Source organism: Corylus avellana, chromosome ca1 (assembly GCF_901000735.1).
Source record: "Corylus avellana chromosome ca1, CavTom2PMs-1.0".
Lineage (NCBI taxonomy): Eukaryota > Viridiplantae > Streptophyta > Magnoliopsida > Fagales > Betulaceae > Corylus > Corylus avellana.
The window spans coordinates 47541341-47554739 of NC_081541.1; the positions used below are offsets into that span (position 1 = coordinate 47541341).

Consider the following 13399-nt stretch of genomic DNA (forward strand, 5'->3'; position numbering starts at 1 on the left):
GATTTTGTATTTTTCCCTAATTTTAATGTTTTATTGAATGTCCCAAGGACTTCCTTAATTTTAATATTTTAAAAAAATATTATCCTTCATTTTGCACTAAATATTAAGACAATATTATTATTACCCTTTGATCACCCCTAGGGTAACCCAATCGACTGAAAATTACGTCTTATAAAGTGAATTCGATTAATTCGAATCTCCCTCCCCTCATCCCTATTGTGTGTGCATCTCAAAAATATTAAGACAACATTACCATTACCCTTTCATTTAGCGTACAAGAATCGTATTCCTAGCGAAACGGTCGGCTAGCCTAGTGATCGAAGGCGGTGGATTTAAAACCTCTGATTGACACGTGTCCTCCTATATATGCAACAAAATCCGGTTGTGGATAAAAACGAAAACTGACCAACGGCCACTGTCTCGACCGCAGCGCCAACCCAAACCCTCTATCCGCTCAAAAACTCTCAATCCTTAATTTATTCAACAAAAAAACAAACCAAAACTCCACTCACTTTGTCTGTCTTCCCAGAATCTCACTTCAAAACAATGGCCACGCCCACTGATTTTGTCGAAAGGTTCGCTTTCGCTTAGCATGGAGGCACGCAGGCTCGCCATTCTCTGTTCCCATCTCCGCCCAGTCGGTTCGGGTCAGGGTGAGACTCCGTCCAGATTCTCACGCGTTTCCTATTCGGATTGTGCTTCTGGCGGTGGTTCTGAGGGGAAGGATCAGCGGAACGACTGCGTTTTCTGCAAGATTATACGCGGTGAATCACCGGCTCTCAAGGTAATTCGGCTTTTTTGTTGTTGTTGTAGTTTGATGATTTTTTGTTTGGTTGCTGAGAAAATTGAGGAAGAGCAAAAGGACTTTGAAATGTGAATTTTACGGGTTTTCATGATTTGGCTTCCGAAATTTGGAGAGTTTGCATGTCGGAAGCTAACTAGAGTAGACAATTTGGTATATTAAATAAGTCTGTGTGTTTGTGTTTCTGTATATATATGTATGTATTTTGCATGCATTTTCCCTTTCCAACCGTTTCCTGGTGACCAAACAGAGCGTGTGGAAAAATGCTGCACTTTTGACATTAAGGAGTCTGAGATTATAGATTAGCATGTATGTTGGCTCAGAATTGCTGTTGAATTTCTTGGATTGATTTTTTGTTTTAACATCTTCATTCATATTATTGTTTTTGGTTTTGCTATATATCTATGCGAGTGTGCCATTTCGTTGCAATTCTAGCACATGAGGAAATGCCTGCATGTAGTGATGAACAGGGCCACAGGGGCTTATAAATGTTAAGAGTCTCAGTGGTTCATAGGGCGTTACTAGACCATTGCATCAGTCTTGGAGTCTTGGCTTATTAGATTTGTAATACGGATTTCTTATTAGTGAGACTTTCACCTTCTGCGTTTCTAGTGACCGGTAGGAAGGAAACATGATCTTGAGCGAGATTGACTTTGACTGAAAAGATTGGTCACCATCTTGTGTTCTGTTGTTACTGAATAATGGGCTTAATATGATTTTGCTACCAGTTTTAAGGTTATGGCAACTAGTTAGGTTTCTATAATTGTGTTAGGATTTGAGTTTGAGCACAAAAATGTCATTGTGAAATCCTTTATACAGAAAGAAAAAGGAAATAAATTTTGATAATTATTTGCTGGCAATTAGCTAATTGTTATTATTTAAAAGTCTTGCTTGTGCAGCAAGGTATAAGACTTGCTTTTGAATCTGAATTTCCTTGTAATAGTGGAAAAGGCATGCTTGACTAAAAATTTCTGAAGAACACTAAACATTTAGCGCACTTTGCGAAATTTCTTATTTTTGATGCTTTAGACACTTGTAGTTGCTAAAGTATGAATATCCCTTCTATGTTCTTTTGAATATGTCTCAAAGCCTAATTCTATGCTAAATATGAAGTTGCCACATTATATCACTTTATATTGTGAAAATGCATTTTCTTGTCACTTTTTCTGCCTTTTCTTACTCTTTATTGGATTTGATCTTGACAGCTGTATGAAGATGATGCTTGCTTGTGTATACTGGATACCAATCCACTGAGTCATGGGTAAGGTATCATGCATCCAAGGTGCAATTTATAAGTTATGTTATTCGTAGGTGTGGTTTATTCTGTTTAATGTTTGGGATTCACTAATGTTCACGTCTTAACAAACCCATACTTGTATAGACAGACATGTTTCTAAGAAATGCCATACTGTTTAACTATGGAGTAACTCTTAAGTGATGTTGATTGTTGAATTTTGCTTTTTTATTTGTTGTGATACTGAAAGAACTTAAAGTTAATCTCTAAATTTATTCAGTCGGCATACTGTGCTGGTCCTTGTGTCTCTTCAGGCCTTGAGGTATCAACATTTGATTTGAAGTAACTTCTGTTACTGCAGATAGCTTGGAGAAGGTTTTCTATGATGAGACTTGTTTGGTATAAGCCCAGATAACTGTAATTCAATCTGTATGATTATCACTTTTTATTTTCTTAAGAAAAATCAAAATTTTACCCCAAATGTACCCATGCCTATCCAAGTCATATCCCATTGTGTCTATGCCATCTCTATAATTTTTTATTTTTTATTTATTTTTTACTGATATTTATCGAATACATATTCTTTCATATCCTGATATGTGTTTGTATTGGATACATATGAGACATGGTACTGGCATATGATAGTTACTTTGAAGAATCCACACTTCCTAGATGCATGTGTAATGTGCCAATAAAAGATATGTGAGTTACTAAAATGGGCTTGAAATGCCAATAAATAGTTCGCATTATCCTTGATTATCTTTTGACATCATGCTCTCCTATTTATAGTTTTCCATTTTTTTGTTCCTCAGGCATTCTCTTATCATTCCAAAATCTCATTTCCCATCATTAGGGGCCACTCCACCATCTGTAAGTAATTTTGGATGGCTACACTCAGTTTGTATTATGTCTAGTCAGATACAATCATTTTGTAGTTTTCCTAAATGGATACAATCAGTTTGCATTATGAATACAATGTCTTCATGAATTGTCTATTGTAGATATTCATCGCACGTGGATGTTGTCATTTTGCCTTTCTAATAGAAATTCTTGCATTAGATAATGTAGGTGATTAATTTTTTGGACATGTAGGCCAAAATACAGTTGTGCAATGGCATCTGTATGAGATCAAGAGTTAAAATCCCCAAAAAACTGAAGCGAAAATTCCAAGTTTGGTGAGCCTAATTTTTGGACTAACAATGTGTGCAGTTTGGACGCGAGGCACTAGCATGTGGGAAATGCAAATAATAAGGTCCAAACACAGGTTTAGGATTGTATAGTTAAACAAATGCAAATAATAAGGTGGGAAATAGGAGAAGAATTTGTTGGTGTTTGGTTACTAAACATCAATATATTACGTTAAGGAAAAGAATAAAAGGAAACAAACAAAGGCTTTTTTTTCAACAAGACTAAATAACAAGCATGCAAAAACTGGACTCCAAGTTTGTTTCCCAATCTTTCTGTTTGCCTGCATGCTTTTCATTTGCTTCACCTTTACCTTTTCAGATTTGTTGAGATTATCCAATTCATGCTTCCTCTAGGAAATTTGATAATAATAATAACAATAATAATAAAAGACATCATTCTTATCATACTTGCTGCATTAATTCTTTTCACAACTGTACAAAAGACATAGTAATATGCTGCACCATACTTGAGGCAAAGACCTGAGCCTGCAACAGCCGTTTCAAGGTTTTCGGTCTGCTTTTTGAACCAAAAGTTGAGATTTGAAGGTGTCCTCATCCAGTCTTTGTAAATAACTCTGAAGAAACACATTATTCACATCCAGTTCAATGATGAGATAGCTTCTAATGAAAGAAGCTCCTTCGCTCATCAAATTTATTTTTTCTATTGGCTCAAAAAAAAATTTCCAATATAATACTCATCTTTCTTCCCTTGGCATTTGTTGATGGTCAATCACTCAGTTCCTTGAGATATTCTGAAATATGTGGGAGATTTTTACATATGCATGCATTTATTCTTACCTATATAAAGTTAATTAGAACCATACTTTGGTGAAGAATTGTTGATTTTGGAGCTTGACCTCCTGGTAGTTAACTCTCTCAGTTCTTGTACGTCTATTGAGCTAGAGTTGTTTGAGAAATATATTTTATGTGTTATGCAAAGAGTACAGGTCTACAAAACATTGTAGCATGCTCTCTTTTACTCTCTCCTTCTCCCTCTCTCTTTGGAAATCCAAATGTAAATTCTTCTCGTATGTCTCCAAGTTCACTTATTGTGCAGGTGGTAGCTGCTATGTGTTCGAAAGTGCCTTTTATCAGCGATGCAATAATGAAAGCTACCAATTGTGGTATGTCTTCATGGTTCACTGTCATGATAATTATGTGTTTTTCATTTATTAAAAGATGAATTGTCACCTATATGATTGCCTTGCTATAACGTTTTTATTGCTTGGAGTACACACAGGCTGTGGGAGTTTGATTGTTTTCTATAAATGGTTGGTGGTGGCTGTGTGTTTGGTCCAATTGGGTTGTCTATATATAAATTGACTACGCCCATGGCCTAACCCCAAACATGAACCATTTACTTTGGTTTGTAAAGATTAAACATCAACTGAAGCCGTTGAGAAAAGCTATCCTTCTGCTCTCTACTCGTATACTCATATCATTTTCTCTAAGTTGTGCGCTAAAAAACTAAAGAAATTTACATTTTTTTATGAGTCAAATCTAAAAACCTTTAATAATACAATCACAATAATAAAGAATGATTTTGATCACTCTTATAACGTTGGCATTGATTGATTTAAAATGCTTAGAAACTTGAACCATATTAAAACAAAGGGAACTATATGCTTGAACTCCTTGAGTAGCACTAAGTGCACTCAAATTTAGATTCTGTAATTATATCGTTTTTTTTTTAATTGTTCTTATGACTACAGTCTGAAAATCTTGTAATCGTGTTAGCTCATTAGCAGTATGAGCCTGCTCTATACTCGGCTTCCGTACTAGAATGCGCTACCACTGTTTGTTTCTTATTCTTCCACTTGACCAAATTATTGACTAAGGACATGCAATACCGCGTAGTAGATAAAGAGAACCTGTCAAAGAAGACCTTGATTTTAAAAAGAGAGAAATCAACACTTTGCTTGATCCATTGATGATTAAACAATTTTTATTTGAAGACTCTATGGAATAATGAGGACCAGGGAGGTTGGAGGAAAGAGCAATCGCAGATCTCACAAATCAATTTAAGAGTAAACGTATACGATGGCTCCTAATTGAGTTTGTCTCCTTCAAATGATTGCAACCTGGTATGTCTGTCATTTTATTAAGGGAAAATTACTATATTAGTGCCTATGGTTTAGGTATTTTTTAAAACGCTGCTTGAGTTTCTAATATTATCTTTTAGCTCTTTTGTATTTTTCGTCCTTATCATAGATCATTCTGTCCAATTCTATACAGATTCCGTCGATTTGTTTCTTACGGAGCCTTTATAAAATTATAATTGTACCCATTGTCAAAAGAAAGAAAAATGTGGAGGTGGCTCCATCCCATGGAGGTGACACACGTGGCACCCTAGTGTTTTTCTTTTTTCTTTTTTGTTTTCTTTTGCTTCTTTTGTCAATGGGTATAATTGTCATTTACAAAGGCTATGTCAAAAAAAAAATGGATAGAATCTATAAGGAATTGGATGAAAGAATCTATTTGATAAGGGAGAAAACACAAGGAGCTAAAAGATGAAACTGAAAACTTGATGAGCAATTTGAAAAAGGCCTAAATTAGAGGGATTAATACAGTAATTTTCCCTTTTATTAAAAGTAAGGGGCAAAGGGTTACCATTTCTTCATTGCCCAATATAGAGGGCTTGATGTACAATCTCCTCTTTCCTTGTATTATGTTTATTTTCCTATTGTCACTTTCTGGTACAATGACTTCTATAAGCCCTCCTTTAGATGGTGCGGCTAAAGCATGCGTTTCTACTACTTCAAAAACTAAAAAACTAAAAATTCAGAGGTAGACAGGAAGTGGGGTTTCAAAGAGCCTTCTAGTAATGAACAATACGAGTGATTGCATTCCAATGTGGGACTCTAGGAGCCTAAAAAAAACTGACTCGCTACACTAACTGCATATAAAATCTCTAGTATGGTGATGGTCAGATAATTCAGCTTTCCAACTAGTTGATGATATCTAGTAGGATCTTCGAATAACTCCTTCACCCTTCAAAAGTTTCTGATTTGGGTTTATAAGAACACATTGACACAGCAAGGGTCTTGCAGGCCCATTTCATCTAGCAAATCAAGTACATACTTCCTCTAAGATAAGTTAATTCTTGTCTAAGGCTTAGCAACTTTGATACTGAGGAAATATAGAAGTTTGCCCAAGTCTTTGGTATAAAAACAAAGTTGTAAAAACTGTTTCGATCTAGGTCCTATTGATTTGGGTCGCACTTGGGCTGCGATATGGATTGTGAAAGGATCTAAGGACCGAGGTCCAACCCCAAAACAACCACAATCACAAATGCATCAGTATAAACAAATGTATATCAAATTAAAATTACTGCACTGATAATAACTCAAACCACTGTAAGCAATAAATCAACACATATCAATAACACAAAATTTTGTTTACGAAGTGGAAACCTTTTGAGCATCTCAAAGGTAAAACCACTTCGAGGCAGCAAAACCTAGAAAATCACTATAACAAAAAAATTCAAATTACAAACACAAAGAATACTTACAACCCTTTGCAAATCCTAGACTCTATAAGACACCAACTTCTTTCTTGCTTCCAAGCTTGCCAACCTTCTTGTAGTGCATTTTCTTAGCGACCCATCGGTAAACTCTTTGTGGTTGAAGGATGTGAATGGTTGTAGTTTGAGTAACAACAAGAACAACCCAAGTGAGAGAAAGCTTTAAGCTTTTTAGAGAACCCTGCTTGGTACAACAATGGTGTGGGAGGGAAAATATCTAGAGGGGTTGTAAGATCAAGGGCCACTCTTACTTTCTCACCTACACAAGAACACCCAAAGCTTGGGTGAAATAAATGGGAAGAATCAAGACATCAAGAGAGGGGAAGGTCAAGGTTTTGTACAAATCCTCTCTTGGAACAAAGGAGAAGCAAGAACTTCAAGGCTGTCTCTAGAAATTTTGTGCTTGGCATGCTTCAAAACCTAAAGGGGCATCCTATTCTATTTCTAGGAAGGGAAGGGTAAAGCTGAAAAGTTGTTAGGGGGAACAAAATTCTCAGGGTAATTGATCCTGATTTCTGATTGAGGCAAACTTAGTGGCTTTGGAAAGCTTATTCCCATATCTACAACTTTGTGTTCACAAATTTTTTTCAATTCAGACGTTTGTTATGTCAAAAGCGGCTTGCAAGATTCTGCAGATGCGTTGGTGCATCGTGATGTAAATCAGGCACATCGTGACGCTCCAAGGCAGAAACTCTCAGCCTGGCCACGTGCAAAGCATGTCACGATGCCTATGTGACACCCTGAGGCAGAACGCTTGGCCTGGCTGCGTGCAAAGCATGTCACGATGCTCATGTAACACTAGGAACTGTTCTAGGTATTGTCACGATTTCTAAATGATCCCCAAGTGATGTCCAGGTGCCGGATCTCTCTGAAACACACAAAGACTCAACTTTTCAAACCGAAATACTTAGGAGATGCTGAAGTTTTACAACCAAAGTTTTGAACATCAAATGAGGCAAATTTTTAAAACCTAACAGATTGGATCCGAGTTAATGGGTGGGTCATGCTTTTAGTTTGGGCTGGACTTAGGCTAGATCTGCTTTTGAATGGACTTAGCCCAAAATTAAAACTAGAGAATGTAGAACCTGGGATTTTATTAAACTAAACTGGGGATATCTTATTCTGGATAAGGGACAATGTGTGCCCAAACACGGGTCTTCTTCTTCGAATATGGCCGGAGATTCTCCAATGGCAACTGGACTTTGCTGACAATGGCCACAAAGGCGACCAACAATCACAACTATGTCAAGAGACTACCACAGTCACCAACCACCACCGCAACCCACCAAGATTTCATCACCACTCTGAATTGACATCTTTGGCCACCAAAAAGCAACACCCAACAACCTTGAATGAACTAGTTAGCTGTTGAGGGCAAAACATCTACCACAACAGCCATGAAGCGGATCTATTGTCAACCATCGTACCACCGATGATAGGGATCACAACAACAACAATGGCGGCGACATCCCGACTACCACAGTGATGATGACTCCTTCCACCTCCAACCACAGGCATTGAGTAAAGCTTAATTCTGCACTGCCAGTGTTGTTGCAGCACGAGGCAAAAAAAAGAAGAAAAGAGGAAAGAAAAATGTCTAAAGAGAGAAAAGGGATGCAGAAAACGAGAAAAAAAGTTGTTAAACCCTAGGACCTTGCTTTGATATTATGTCAAGATTATGGTTTGCACAAAAAGAGAGCACAGTATGTATGTAACCTTCCCATATTATCTATATTAGGGAAAATACATTAAATGACAAAACCCCTTTCCCTTATTACAATAATATATTTTCTAACCTTTTCTAACAGGGCACAACCTCAGTGCAAGGAAAGTATACAAGTTAACTGCAAACAGAGTTGAAGCTAAATTCTAAAATTACAAAAATCCGAGAACTCTGTAAAAGGAAGAGAGGAGAAAGCATTTGTTGTTATCCATCATCAAATAGTGATCTCAGAACATCATCTTCATCTTAACCAATAAGACTTCATTGCCGTCAAAGTTCCTTGCATTTGTTTCCATCCTAGTACACCACATAAGCTAAATATCACTTTACTCTTGTTGGAAGGTTAAACATATATGATCCTTATTTTTTATTTATTTATTTTTTTTCTCCCTCATAGGTGACTTTAGCAAGCCTATACTTGCAATTTTTTTCTCGGCCAAATAAGTGAGAATGAAAAAGGGTTAACAACAGGGACTGCATACCTTCTACAGTTCAATTGCCAATTACAACAGTAAACATTATGAGCAGTTGGGGCTTAACTATTCTCTTTAGCCTTGTGAATTTTTTTTTTTTTTTTTTTTTTTTTTTTTTCTATTTATCACTTCTCACTATTTCAACATAAAGAGAACTAAAATTTCTAGGGTATAATAGGTCTCATGTAGTAGATGAAAAGGAAGCTAACTGAAACAAATACTGAGAATTGACTCCATGGAAGCAAATGTAGTGATCTCTAGCTCACCTAGCAACTTCTTCCCTCATAAGAATATGGTGGAGGGTGATATCCTGGATTCAAGATCCACTGGGTGTTTGTGGACATTACCAATAAAAGAGAATCTTGTTTTCTATCATCCTTCACGCTTACTAAGATGCTATTTTATCGAAAGCATTCCCTAATGATATTTTCGTACTTGGATAGGTGTATTGGGAAATTTCTACACTTTACAATGTTATCCTTTATTAATTGTTCATGTTGTAGATTAAAAGCTGCTAAATGTAGATAGTTACTCATAGGAAAGGTTTGAGCTAATTGAGAAGCATCAATTCATCATGCAATGCTAAATCTGGTGGAAGATCGTAAGTTTTGAGATGTCACTTTAAAATAACTTTATACAAGAAAAAATTACAATCTCGCCTCATAACTAAAACAATTGATCCAATGGTAAGCATGAAGATATGAGCCTTGTATGAAGTCATGTAAGATTCAACTATTCAGTTTGACTCCAGGTGTAATTCATTTATCTGTCTTTATGTGTGTATGTATTTATATTCCAAAAGATGCTTTTAGGTTCATACCATAAAGGGCGATTCCCCTCCTCGAACCTTGCCCTCCCCCATAGAAATGGGGAGAGCTACCATTTGGCTCTGAAGTCCTATATGATTTGATTTATTCAATCCATGAAGTTATATGAAACATCACCTATAACATTAGTCTCAAAAGCAGATTTTGTATTATTTTCCACCTTCAGCACTACTTGCTTTGAGTGAAACAAAACCTTGTGAAGTGGCCCTCTCATTCAGGTTTGGCTCTCTTAAGACTACAAAATTATGCAGGAGTTTGATGAAGAAACTAAATAGCTATTCATAGTGAGTGTCCATATCATGGTACAATGTACTCGATGATGTAAATATTATGCTGAAAAGCTAGTAGGCTACCCATGAGCATTCATCTATCTTTTGGATATTAGCTCTGGCACGCTTTAAAGTTCAAGGCTTTGTGTAGTAGACAGCCAATTTTAGATATCTGTAAAAGTTTAGAAACTTAAAAATAAGAATAATAAAAAACCAAATTACTTCCTAACATTCAACTAACTTGTTTCCTCGGAACAAAAATTGTTTTTTTTTCTAGGTTGGTGGGAACCTGTTTACATTTCCCCTGGATCCTCAAAAATTTAAGCTGTACTTGAACTTCCCAAGCCCTTGTTTTCTCTTCTTCTGCTAGGCTGTACACGATGCTGGATCAGTCCAATACATCTGCTTTGCGAATATACCTACATATTTTCTATAATTATCTGTTTCTAATATTTGTGGTGATACTGTAGCACTGTAAAAACTTAACCGGAAGTTTTTCATACAGATTCATTCAACTTGGTAGTTAACAATGGTGCAGCTGCTGGCCAAGTTATATTTCACGTAAGTAATTATTGTTTTTTTCTCTATTTTATATTCAATTAATCATATATCATCTGTTAAAGAGGAATGGTAGGGGTATCAAATTTTTTACCAAGAGAAACTTACCAAATTGATATATAACTCATTAATTGGTACCCGTTACTTTTCTCTTAATTAATTGTTTTATTTTTTTTCAATGAATGAGTTACACGTTAACTTGGTGTTAAATTACCACTTGTCTCATAAGTTTAAGCTCATAGAAAGATGTAAATTTAATCACTTAATTATTACTTTAACACTTATTAAGCATCTCTTGGTAAAAAATTTGGTACCCACAACATTTCTCTCTGTTAAATGTTGAAGTATTTATGGATCTTATTACAACCAAATGCAACGGGACAGCTGCTGCCTATCATTGAGGGGCAAATGTTTTTATGATTTTACCAAGGCTTTTTGTTGTTTTGTTGTTTTGTTGTTTTTTTTCTTTTTTCTTTTTTAAAGCACACCTAGGAAAATGATTGGTTCCGCTAATTTTGCTATATAATATGGAAATTTCAGACTCATATTCATATAATTCCTCGTAAGGCACGTGATTGCTTGTGGCCTTCTGAGGTACGCATCACTTGCTTATGTTTTGTTAATTCTGGGAGAAAAACTCTGGTTAGCAATATGTGAAAGTTGAAGGTTTTGCAGAGTTTGAGGAGGCATCCCCTAAAGTTGGACCAGGAAACCTTAAAACTTGTAGATTCTGTTCAAGAAGTGCTGTCACCATCAAGCAACGCTGAAGATAGCAAGGATCAAGGATCTAGTCTCACTAAAAATCAGTGCAATCATTGATCTGTGTTTGTTATTTATACTATGATGGTATGTGCCTTCTGAACATATACAGATCTTTGGCTTGACTTGCACAAATGGGCCGTTGTTGATAAATTTAATGAGCTTATATGAAAAGGTTTTAAGACATGCACACACACACACAAACAGGAGGAGAGAGAGAGAGAGAGAGAGGAGAAAGAAATTGCATGGATTTTGCCTCAATAGCATTACTTGAAGCTGGTTACTGTTATGGATTATGCTATTGTTGGTATTACTTGATTTTGTACCACGACATTTGGGTTCTTATTGTCCTTCAAATTTTTAATATATCTTTTAGAGAATGGTTAACTACTTTTTTAGTACTTGGGTTATAACGTCTTTATTTTTTCCCACCTAGGTTTTATTTTGTATCATAGATGATTTATAGGTTATAACTAAATATAGAGATGGTACCTCCGTCCATATTCCGTTAATAAAACTATGGATTTCTACCTCAAAATGCAATTAGAGAGTGGCCGAACCACCCCCAAGATCACCCCTAATTGCAACAATGGGTGAAAATCCTTTAGTTTTATTAACGGAGGATGAATAGAGGTTTCATTTTAGTATTTAGCCATAATCTAGGTATCATCTATGATACAAAATGAAACTTACGTGAAAAAAAATAAAGGCATTAAAATCCGGGTACCAAAAGGGTATTTAATCCTTTAGAGAAAAGTGCAAAATTAGTAGTCTATGTAGCTTACCTGACTTACAATTAGCTCAATGTGGTATCAAAATGAACTCAAATGTCTTTAATGTATTCCAAAAAAACAACTTAATCCCTACAGTTAAATTTTGCCCACTAATTTAACATACTTCATTAGTATAACATTGATTTAAATAGAACATGTGTCACAATTTTATTGGCTATTAAAATCTGTTAAGTTAGTAAACGAAATTTGATTGTAATGATTAAATTGTTTTTTTGGCATACCTATGGGATCTCTAAATTCATTTTGACACCACATGAAGTTACTTGCAAATCAGGTGATTTAATCAGGTAAATCACGGAGACTGATTTTCCCTTTTTCCCAATCTTTTAAGACTACTGAAAAAATGTGAAGCCCTTATTAGTGTTTGATCCTAGAGTCTGGACATCTCCTTTTGATCCTCCTACTCAATATAGTAAAGAATAATTCTTATTGAAGTTGCCCTTTGGCTCTCAAGCGGATGCTTTGCTTTGGGTTGGGCATGTGACTGACTTCCTGGATTGGTGTCTGATGGAGATGAACTTTTATATTCTTGTACAGCTTGTCAAGACAACCTTTATTCTGTGGACCATTGGATCCCATTTGGAAGAAAGCACACAAAATTATTGAACCAAGGAGCTGCATGTTGTTCATGAAAATGAACCAACTCATGCACCATCCGAGCCCAACTGCAGCGAGCGGAGCTTCACTCGCATGTCCTGCAACAACGGCGGCGATCGCCTAGTCTTGCCAATTCATCTCTATTTCATATGAATTGCCTGATATCTTGCTTGGATTTTATATTGTTTCGTTTAGATATGTCACTGGCAATGGCGTTAGGGTCCAAGTTAAGACAATGATGTGGTATAGTTATGTGCTAAAAATAGAGCCAATAGCATAGAGAAAGAGAATAACTTATCAATAAAATAAAAAATAAAAAATAAAAAATAAAAAGATTTTTTTTTTTTTTTAATTTTTTTTAATTTATCAGGGTAATTGCAAATATGATAGAATTTAAGGGGGTATTTGAGTCTAAAAACTATAGGATTTAAAATATTCTTTTGGCTTTATGAACAAATTTGTGAAAATGGTCTAAAGGAATGTAAAATGGAAACTTCATAAACAATGCAACATATATGTCTTAGTGTATAAGACTATATAAGTGAGTCCAATAAGTTAAAAATGACGCCATCAAATTTACAGTTGAAATAGAATTAACAAAAATGCAAATTTAATATTGTAGATTAACCATAATTTTCTCACAAAAAGTTTTT

The 13399-nt window shown here is 35.6% G+C and overlaps 1 protein-coding gene across 3 annotated transcripts; it reads left to right on the plus strand.

Annotated features, from left to right (window-relative positions):
• Positions 1–411: 411 nt before the first annotated feature.
• On the plus strand, positions 412–13028 carry LOC132167926 (adenylylsulfatase HINT3). 3 transcript variants are annotated; one of them, XM_059578973.1, is made up of 8 exons: positions 412–784; positions 2008–2063; positions 2849–2906; positions 4281–4347; positions 10544–10599; positions 11137–11190; positions 11272–11442; positions 12687–13028. In XM_059578973.1, the coding sequence occupies exons 1-7, from the start codon at positions 593–595 to the stop codon at positions 11413–11415; spliced, it is 627 nt and encodes a 208-aa protein (XP_059434956.1). In that variant the 5' UTR covers positions 412–592; the 3' UTR covers positions 11416–11442; positions 12687–13028. The 3 variants fall into 3 exon arrangements, with proteins under 3 accessions (XP_059434956.1, XP_059434955.1, XP_059434957.1); XM_059578972.1 differs by lacking the exon at positions 12687–13028 and having other exon boundaries at positions 11272–11644; XM_059578974.1 differs by lacking the exons at positions 11137–11190; positions 12687–13028 and having other exon boundaries at positions 11272–11644.
• Positions 13029–13399: the final 371 nt, after the last annotated feature.